Source organism: Ornithorhynchus anatinus, chromosome 7 (assembly GCF_004115215.2).
Source record: "Ornithorhynchus anatinus isolate Pmale09 chromosome 7, mOrnAna1.pri.v4, whole genome shotgun sequence".
NCBI classification, from domain to species: Eukaryota; Metazoa; Chordata; class Mammalia; order Monotremata; family Ornithorhynchidae; genus Ornithorhynchus; species Ornithorhynchus anatinus.
Window position 1 is genome coordinate 76,211,944 of NC_041734.1, and position 10,167 is coordinate 76,222,110.

At 46.1% G+C, this 10,167-nt stretch overlaps 1 protein-coding gene across 2 annotated transcripts in view; it reads right to left on the minus strand.

Moving 5' to 3' along the window:
* Positions 1-10,132, minus strand: part of LOC100074598 (cytochrome P450 20A1) — a 42,202-nt gene extending 32,070 nt beyond the window's left edge. For both annotated transcript variants that reach the window (XM_029069445.2, XM_029069443.2), the window contains exons 1-3: positions 10,024-10,132; positions 6,768-6,817; positions 6,468-6,634 (exon numbers count right to left, since the gene is read on the minus strand). In XM_029069445.2, the coding sequence (XP_028925278.1) occupies positions 6,468-6,634; positions 6,768-6,817; positions 10,024-10,095 (289 nt within the window). In that variant the 5' untranslated portion in view covers positions 10,096-10,132. The remainder of the gene's footprint in view (positions 1-6,467; positions 6,635-6,767; positions 6,818-10,023) is intronic.
* Positions 10,133-10,167: the final 35 nt, after the last annotated feature.

Consider the following 10,167-nt stretch of genomic DNA (forward strand, 5'->3'; position numbering starts at 1 on the left):
GGGAGAGATAAGAGGAACGGTGTATGGAATTTTTTTAGAGAAAGAGCGATCAATTACATTTATCAAGTGCTTGCTAAATACCACTGATTGAGTACTTACCGTATGCAGTGCACAATACTAAGCACCTGAGATAGTTCGATCAAGTCCGACTACTGAAATCAGCCTCCTCGCTGACCTCCCTAACTGCAGCCTCTCCCCTTTCCAGTTGAGGATTTACCTCGCCGCCGACCTCTCGCCCACTTCCTGCCTCTGGCCCGCAACGCCCTCCCTCCTCGTATCCGACAAAACAATTCCTCTCCCCGCCTTCAAAGCCTTATTGAAGGCACATCATCTCCAAGTGGCCTTGCCCGCCTAAACCCTCCTTTCCTTTTCTTCCACTCCCTTCTGCGTCACCCTGACTTGTTCCGTTTATTAATCCCTCCCTCCCAACCCTGCAGTGCTTCTGTCCATATCTGTCATTTATTTATTTATAATAATGTCTGTCTTCCCCTCTAGACTGTAAGCTCGTTGTGGGCAGGGACTGTGCCTCTTTATTGTTATATGGTATTCTCCCAACCGCTTAGTACAGTTCTCTGCACAAAGTTAGTGCTCAGTAAATACAACTGGATGATTGACAGTCCACGCTTCATTCTGCTGCCCGGATCATTTTCCTAAAAATCCATTCGGCGCACATCTCTCCACTCAGGTTGTCCATCCATCTCTACAGCAAGCAGAGACTCTTCACCATCTGATTCAGGGCACTCGATCAGCTCTCTTCCCCTTACTTATCCTCATCCTCTCCCACTACCACCCAACGTGGTAGTGGTTCCTCTAATACCGACCTATTCAACTCCCCCTAACTCTTGCCTCATCTTGTGTTGGCCCTTTGCTCACCCTCTCCCCCCTGCCTGGAACTCCCTCCCCTACATATGCACAGAAGCAGCATGACCTAGTGGAGAGAACACAGACCAGGGAATCAGAAGGGCCTGGGTTCTAATGCTGGCTTCACCACTTGCCTGTTGTGTGACCGTGCGCAAGTCACTTCACTTCTCTGTGCCTCAGTTACCTCATCTGTAAAATGGGGATTAAAGCTGTGAGCTCCACGTGGGACAGTCCATCTACCCCAGCGCGAAGAACAGTGCTTGACATCATCATTACTATATATGAGACCAGCCCACTCCCCATCTTCAAAGCCCTGCTGAAAACATCTTCTCCAGGAAATCTTCCTGGATTACATTCTTAATCCTTTCTCCTGCACTTAGTTCTGCCCCCAATCCCTATTCTCACAGCACTTCTGAACATATCCTTATATTCAGCTGCTCCCTTTACCTGTAATTTATTTTAATGCCTGCCTCCTCTGTTAGACTGTAAGCTCCTATTGGGCAGGGAATGTGTCTGCTAACTGCATTGCAATCAATTAATCAATCAGTGGCACTTATTGAACACTTACTGTGTGCAAAGCACTGTACTGTGTGTTTGGGACAGCAGAGTACGGCAGAGATGGTAGATATGATCCCTGCTTTCGGGAAGCTTCCAGTCTGCAGGGGAAGAGAGCTTCCAGTCTTCAAGGGGAGACTTGTTCTCTTTCAAGTGCTTAGTACCGTGCTCTGTACAAAGTAGGCTCTCAATAAATATCACCGATTGATTAGTTAGACACCTGGTCCCTGCTATCAAGGACCTCACAATCTAATGAGGAAGAAACAAGTCATTCACAAATAGGAGGAAGAGGGGAAAGAGACATCACTACAATTCTTGTTAGAAGCGTGTAAGTATAAATAGAAGAGTGAAGTGACGAGAGAACATTTCAAGAGCTTCAGAAAGGACTTGAATAAATTAATGGAGGAGTCTATAACCAGTTATTAGAGCGAAAGTTAGCAATTTTAGAGTAAAAGATTAAAAGTGTCAAAAGAGTTATTATATACATGCATGAAAGGTCTTTGACGGGTATTGGAGGGGAAAGTTAAGAACGTCAGATGGTCTATTCACACAAGCCTGGATGTCACAGAGTTGGTAATTAAGAGAGAGTTCATCCGAGCCTGCTTCATTGCCATTGTTAGAGACAGACTATTTGGCTGGGTGAACCATCGGCCTGACCTAGTTTGGCTTTCTTAGATTCTCTCATCGGCTTTTCCTACCCTTGCCGTTGGTCCAGTGGAAAGAGTCTGGCTCTGGAAACCAGGAGACTCGGGTTTTGCCCCGGCTCCGCCTGTAGCGAGCTAACACGGGTGCAGACCGCATACACACTGCGTGCCCCAGTGGGAAACCGGCGGGCAGGGGTGAGAGAATGCAACTGGGGCTGCACAAGCCACTGACTCCAGAATCAATTCCTCTGTGCGCGTTCTTGATCCTGAGGCTGAGGCTCTAGATTGTAAACTCCTTGTGGGCAGGGAACGAGTCTACCAACTCTGCTAGATTCTACTCTCCCAAGCGCTTAGTACAGTGCTCTACACACAGGAAGCGTTTGGTAAATGTCGCCAATGATAGGTCCTTCTCGACGGGCGACTATCGGCTGTCTTTTCTCAGACGGGCTGCCATGAGGCAAGATAGATATTGCAAGACTATCACTACGGCTTCCTATAATGTACATCGCTGTGGGCGGGGAACGTATCTTCCACCAGCTCAGATGTAGTATACTCTCCCAAATGCTTAGTACGGTGCTCTGCGCACAGGAATCTGAGCTGAATCAAAGCATTGGTCGACTGACTGATAAACACATCCATATCGGACTCATTTACCAAATTTCCTTATGTAAAACAGAAGTTGGATCTTTAGGTGAATGAGGCAAATTTTTATGTGGCGGCCATTCATTCTACCGACTTTCTTGAATTCTAAATGAAATTTAGGAAAAGAATGAAACTGGGAGATTACCCCATTAAAAAAAAAATCTGACTGGATGCCTTGTAAGTCTAGAGCCCCAAGGGGCAGAGAGACTTTAATATTACAAACCACTCCATCACCTCTAACCCTAATATTAGTAATACTGGTGAAGCATCATGGCACAGTGGATACAGCAGGGACCGGGGAGTCAGAAGGTCATGGGTCTAATCCCTGCTCCACCACTTGTTTGCTGCGCTTGACAGCCCACCTCCTCCAGAAGGCCTTCCCATACTGGGCCCCCCTTTCCCTCTGCTCCTCCTCCCCTCCCCATTTCCCTTCTCCTGCCCTCTGCTCTTCCCCCTTCCCCTCAGCACTGTGCATATTTGTTTATGTTATTTATTACTCTATTTATTTTGTTAATGGTATGTATATATCTATGATTCTATTTATCTTGATATCTACGCCAGACTACTTGTTTTGTTCTGTTTTGCTTTGCTGCCTGTCTCCCCCGTTTAAACTGTGAGCCCATTATTGGGTAGGGATTGTCTCTGTTGCCCAACTGTACATTCCAAGCTCTTAGTACAGTGCTCTGCACATAGTAAGTGCTCAATAAATACTACTGAATGAATGAATGTTGTGTGACCTTAGGCTAGTCACTTCACTTCTCTGGGCCTCAGTTACCTCATCTGCAAAATGGGGATTGAGACAGTGAGCCCCACGTGGGACAGCAACTGTGTCCAAACTGATTTGCTTCGTATCCACCCCAGAGCTTAGTACAGTGCCTGGCACATAGTAAGCACTTAACAAATACCATTATCATCATCACCTAACATTACTATCTTAGGCATTTCCATAGCATTTGCATTATTTAAAAGTGCTCGATGTTAACTTTTAATAATATTTTCTCAGTTTTCAATCTTTCTAGATTTCTTTGTGGATTCTGATAACCTCTTTCTTTGCACTCTCTAAATCTGGATTAGGGTCACCATTCTCTCTCCCATTTGTCCTCATATACTTTGGATTACTAAGTCTCTTGCTGCTTTCTTTCTTCCCTACATCCTAACTGTGAGAGTATATTAAGGTTTAACCCTGGACTCTCGACTCTTCTCCTCTACTCAATCACTCAACCAATCAACAGTATTTATTGAGTGCTAAACGTGTGCAGAGGGCTGTACTAAGCACCTGGGAGAGTACGATACAACAGGGTTGGTAAACACATTTCCTTCCCACAAAGAATTTACAGTCTAGAGGGGGAGACAGACATTAAAATAAATTATAAGTATGTACATAAGTGCTGCGGGTGGGGTAAATATCAAGTGCTTTAAGGGTACAGAGTAGGTTGACGTTAGAAGAGCAAAGTGTGCGGTTTGGGGTGGAGTAGATAAGGTAGAAGGGAGAGAGCTGATTGAGTGCTTTAAAACTGATAATAAAGAGTCTCTGTTTGATGTGGAGGTGAATAGGAAACCACTGACGATTCTTGAGGAGTGGGAAGACATGGACTGAATTGTTTTAGGAAAATGAAATGACCTGGGCAGCAGAGTGAAGTATGGACTTGGAGTGGTGAGAGACAGAAGGCGGGAAGATCAGTGAAGCAGCCCCTGCAGTAGTTGAGGTGGGATAGCATAAGTGCTTGGAATCAGCATAGCGGAAGTCTGGATGGAGAGGAAAAGCTGGATTTTGGTGATGTTTTGAAAGGAGAACTGACAGGATTTGGTGATGGATTTAATATCTGTGTTGAATGAAGGAGATGAATCAAGGATAATGTCGAAGTTATGGGGTTGCAAGAGAGGGAGGGTGGTGATATTGCCTACAAGTGATGGGAAAGACAAGGGGTGAGCAGGGTTTGGGTGGGAAGATGAAGAGTTCTGTTTTTTGATGGTATTGATGCCTGTCTACTTGTTTGGTTATCTGTCTCCTGCTTCTAGACTATGAGCCCACTGTTGGGTACGAATTGTTTCTGTCGCCAAATTGTACCTTCCAAGTGCTTAGAACAGTGCTCTGCACACAGTAAGTGCTCAATAAATGCAACTGAATGAATGGTTTGAACATGTGTCAGAGGGACACCTAAATAGAGAGGTCCTCAACTGTATATATTTCCATTACCCTATTTATTTTGTTAATGAATTGTACATCGCCTCGATTCTATTTAGTTGCCATTGTTTTTACGAGATGTTCTTCCCCTTGACTCTATTTATTGCCATTGTTCTTGTCTGTCCATCTCCCCCGATTAGACCGTAAGCCCGTCAAACGGCAGGGACTGTCTCTATCCGTTGCCAACTTGTTCATCCCAAGTGCTTAGTACAGTGCTCTGCACATAGTAAGCGCTCAATAAATACTATTGAATGAATGAATGAATGAATGAATGGAGGAAATGTGAGACTGCAGAGGAGGAGAGAGGCAGGATTGGAGAGGCAGGGAATGTTCCCTGTGAGCAGGGGACGTGTCTACCAACTCTACTGTATTGTACTCTCTCAAGCGCTTAATACAGTCCTTTGCACACTGTAAGCGCGCAATAAATACAAGTGATTGACTGATTGACCTCCCTGCCTCCAGCCTCTCCCCTCTCCAGTCCACATTTCACTCTGCTCCCTGGATCATTTTTCCAAAAAAAAAAAAAAAATGGGTTCAAACCTTCCCTCTCCTCATAAATCTCCATCGGTTGCTCATCCATCTCCTCCACAAACAAAAATTCCTTTCCATCAGCCTTTAGGGACTTAACTCTACCCCCTCTACCTTGCCTCACTGATCTACTACAACCAGCCAGCACACTTCGCTCCTCTAATGCCAACCTACTAACTGTACTTCGGTCTCGCCTTTCTCATTGGTGACCTCTTGCCCACACCCTCCCTCTGGCCTACAATGCCCTCCCCCTTCCTATCTGAAGGATCACCAGTCTCCCCACCTTCAAGCCCTACTAAAAATCCTTCCTCCTCCAAGAGGCCTTCCCTCACTTCCCCATCTGTCCCCTTCTGTGTCATCTGTGCACCTGGGTCTGTACACACTTTAGCCTCTTGATTTTCACCCCACTAGCACAGCACACACCCAGCGCTAATCTATTTTAATGTCCGTGTCCCGTTCTAGTCTTTAAATTCCTTGCGGGCAGGGGTTGTGTTCTCCTAGTCTGTTGTACTCTCCCAAGCACACAGTAAGTGCTCAATAAATACCACTGATGGATGGATTAATTTGAAAAGGAGATTGGAACCGCGTGGCCAATGAGCAGCAGGCATCTTCCTCCTAATCATACATTATTTCAGTGTTTGTCTACCCCTCTAGATTTTAAGCTCTTCGAGGGGAGGAAGCATATCTACAAACTCTACTGAACTCTCCCCAGCACTAAGTTCAGTGCTCTGTGCACAGGAGGTGCTCAATAAACACTATCGATTATTACTTTTTTTTTTTTTGCTAAATGTCACACTCTTCACCCACCGAAGACTGCTTTGGGGAGCCACTGGCAGAATCCAGGCCTCTGTACAACATTACCTCTTGAATACGAATGAAAACGGGGCAGGGAATGTGTCTAACACTCTGCTAAATTGCACTCTTCCAAATACTTAGTACAGTGTCCTGCAAACGATAAGTGCTCAATAAATACCACCGAATGACTGATTGATTGAACATTATGGATTCACAGTAAATAGTAAAGACCTCTTTAAAAAGAAAATTAAACTTACATGTCCTGTTGGGATTGATATGCTGCTTCAGTAGGTCAACCGTTCCCAAACTAACCACCAAACGCCTGCCAAACCAGAAGGAGACCACAGGCCCATATCTCTCGTGCAAGTTAACTAGGAACTCATGTAAGCTGCCCTTAGTCACAATATCTGGAAGATTTCCATCCCTGGTACAAAAACATGATTGGGGGAAAAAAAGAGAATTTTTCAGAATAATTGTTTCAGAATAATTATTACAAATACAACAACAACGAAAAACCCAAACCCCACCACCATGATATGAGGGAGAAAACGACTCACTTTTCTTCAGTTGGAGTCATCCCTGGGATACCTGAAGCTTGTCTAGAAGCCTAAGAGAGAGGAATTTGTATGAATGCCAACCATTAGCATAAAAGATACACTGACTACTACTTTGACTGACATACTGCATCGACTTTTTATTGAGACTAAGTATCCTAATAAAGTGAAAAAATGCCCATCAGCTGGGGGTTTTGCCTGGAAATATTCAAATCACAGAGCTCAAAGTGTATTTTTAGGCCCAAATTATCCATATAATATGGCAGCAACTATCTACACTGACCTTCGAGAGAAAAGTGTACAGTTTCCCCACAGTCTCCCGGAGGATGAGAAGAGTCCCCTAATCAACGCTTGAGTATAACATGAATCCACAAAATGACCCTGTACGTGAGTTTTCTCCCACACACAGAAACCTATCAGGTGAAAGTATCCGAGGTAGAGTCTGTTTAAACTCTGGTGGGCTTGGGGAGGGAAGGATTTACAAGCTACGGTTTATCCCACCTTTATTTGTTTTTCCATACTTCGTTACAGACTCCTCTGTCACCAGCACCCGTGGGCCATTCTGGGACCAGCAAGCCAGCAGTGGGAAGCGTGAAGGGAGAGCCAGGGTGTCTCCCGATAATGGCAGAGGGCCACTGCAGATGGCTTTCAGAGGGTGATATGTATGCCTCGACCGGCCGCGTTGGCCCAACAGTTAAAGTGGCCTTGCAAGGAGACCTCCTCCTTGAGCAGGAAGGATATTTTTTGCTGTGGGTTGTGCTCTGAGACTGGCCCAAATGGACACGACGCTAGGGTCACGGTACAAGACTTATACACAAACTTCACTTCCAAAGTGCTTTCATATGTAGCCAACCTCTGAGAACCAAGAGGCTTATTACCTAGTTTGTGGACTTGCCAATGATCCCTTCTTCCCTGTTTTCCTCTCCTACTACTGCCTTTCGCAGTTTTTACCACCACTTATGAAGAATGTCAAGGGAAATGGGTGGAAAGGAAATTCAGATTTTGGAAGCTGAAGTTTATGTCAACAGTTAAAAGGAGGAATCCGTATCGCCAGATTTCAACCATCCTTCCTACTTTTGCTCTCCCAGGTCCACGAAGAATCACAGTTGGTTGCGTATTTCTCATTTTATCCTTGTGGTATTTCAGTGGCCCCTGGGGAATAGACACACCCTAGCTTCACGGGATAAGGTCATTTCCTACTCTGCTTGCTTCATGTCTGCGAATTCAATAAAGGGCTAGGAGGCTTTAGAGATAAACGCAGATATGACAGGGTGGTTATATTTATATTATATCCAGTGGAAAGCCCATGAGACTGGCATACCGGGCTTTGCCTCTGGCCTACTGTAACCCTGAGCAAGCTGCTTGACCTCTCTGGGCCTCATTTTACTTATCTGTAAACCGGGGACAATAATAGAGAAGCAGAGTGGCTCAGTGGAAAGAGCCCGGGCTTGGGAGTCAGAGGTCACGAGTTCGAATGCAGGCTCTGCCACTTGTCTGCTGTGTGACTGTGGGCAAGTCACTTGACTTCTCTGTGCCTCAGTTACCTCATCTGTAAAATGGGGATTAACTGTGAGCCTCACGTGGGACAACCCGATTACCCTGTATTTACCCCAGCGCTTAGAACAGTGCTCTGCACATAGTAAGCGCTTAACAAATACCAACATTATTAATACACTCCTCTCCCTACTTCCGGGGATGCTGTATGGATAAGAGATTACCAGGGTGAAAGTTCATTGGAAACATAACCGTGCAACGCAAAACTACGATATTATAATTCCTCGAACTCAAGTATCTCATCTCATCCCCGAAACCCCACAGCACTTATGTAAATAGCTTTAAATTACATACTATAAATTATTTATTCATTAATATTAGTATTTGTCTCCCCTTCTGGACCATTCATTACGGGCGGAGAACATGTCTGCAAATTGTGCTGCACTGCACTTTCCCAGGTGCTTAATATAGTGTTTTACACATAGTCAGCGCTCAGTAAATACCATTGATTGATCACTGCTCCTTAGAGGCTTTTCGCTTCTCGCCCTCCAAGAAGGTGAGGTAGGGAAGGAGAGAGGAGAGCTACCACTAGGGAAACAGAGAACGCGGACCAGGTGAAAAGCCTGGCCCGCTCTGGGTGCTGCTCCCCAATCCATCAATGGTCCGTAGTGAGTGCTTACTGCGTGCACAGCATTGCACTAAACGCTTGGGAGAGTGCAATTCATTCATTCAATCGTATTTATTGAGCACTTACTGTGTGCAGAGCACTGTACTAAGCGCTTGGAAAGTACAATTCGGCTACAGATGGAGATAATCCCTGCCCAACAACGGGCTCGCAGTCTAGATAATAATAGTAATAATGTTGGTATTTGTTAAGTAAGTGCTTAACAAATACCAACATTATTATTATTATTAAGTGCTTACTATGTGCCGAGCACTGTTCTAAGCGCTGGGGTAGACACAGGGGAATCAGGGTGTCCCACGTGGGGCTCCCAGTCTTAATCCCCATTTTACAGATGAGGCAACTGAGGCACAGAGAAGTGAAGTGACTCGCCCACAGTCACACAGCTGACAGGTGGCAGAGCCGGGATTCGAACTCACGACCTCTGACTCCAAAACCCGGGCTCTTTCCACTGAGCCACGCTGCTTCTCTAGAAGAGGGGAGACAGACAACAAAACAAGTAGACAGGTATCAATAGCGCCCATATAAATAAATAGAATTTCAGATGATATAAACATCACTAATAAAATAAAGAGAAATAAATATGTACAAATATGCGGTGCTGGGAGGGGGGTAGAGCAGAGGGAGGGAGTCTGGGCGATGGGGAAGGGAGGAGGAGCAGAGGAAAAGGGGGGCTCGGTACAACCAAGTTGGTAGCTCTCTGCCTTGGAGGGTTGGAGGGGATTAGGGCGCTGGGAAGGCCTCGGGTCCTGCACCCCTCCCACTCATAATAATAATAATAATAATGGTATTAATAATAATGTTATTTGTTAAGCGCTTACTATGTGCCGAGCACTGTTCTAAGCGCTGAGGTAGATAGAGGGGAATCAGGTTGTCCCACGTGAGGCTCAACAGTCTTCATCCCCATTTTCCAGATGAGGGAACTGCAGCCCACAGAAGTGAAGTGACTTGCCCACGGTCACCCAGCTGCCAAGGGGCAGAGCCGGCATTCGAACTCATGACCTCTGACTCCCAAGCCCGGGCTCTTTCCACTGAGCCGAGACGGGAGGGCGCGTTGGTCCCCGCGGGTGCCCGGCGGTTTACCGGGCAGAGGTAGAGCACGGCTCCCACCAGCAGCAGCAGGAAAGTCACGGCGAAGATGGCAAAGTCCAACATGGCTGGGCCGCCGCCGCCCCCGCTCGGCCCGCCACTGCCCGGCCTGGTCCGGAGCCGCCGCCCGCGCGCGTC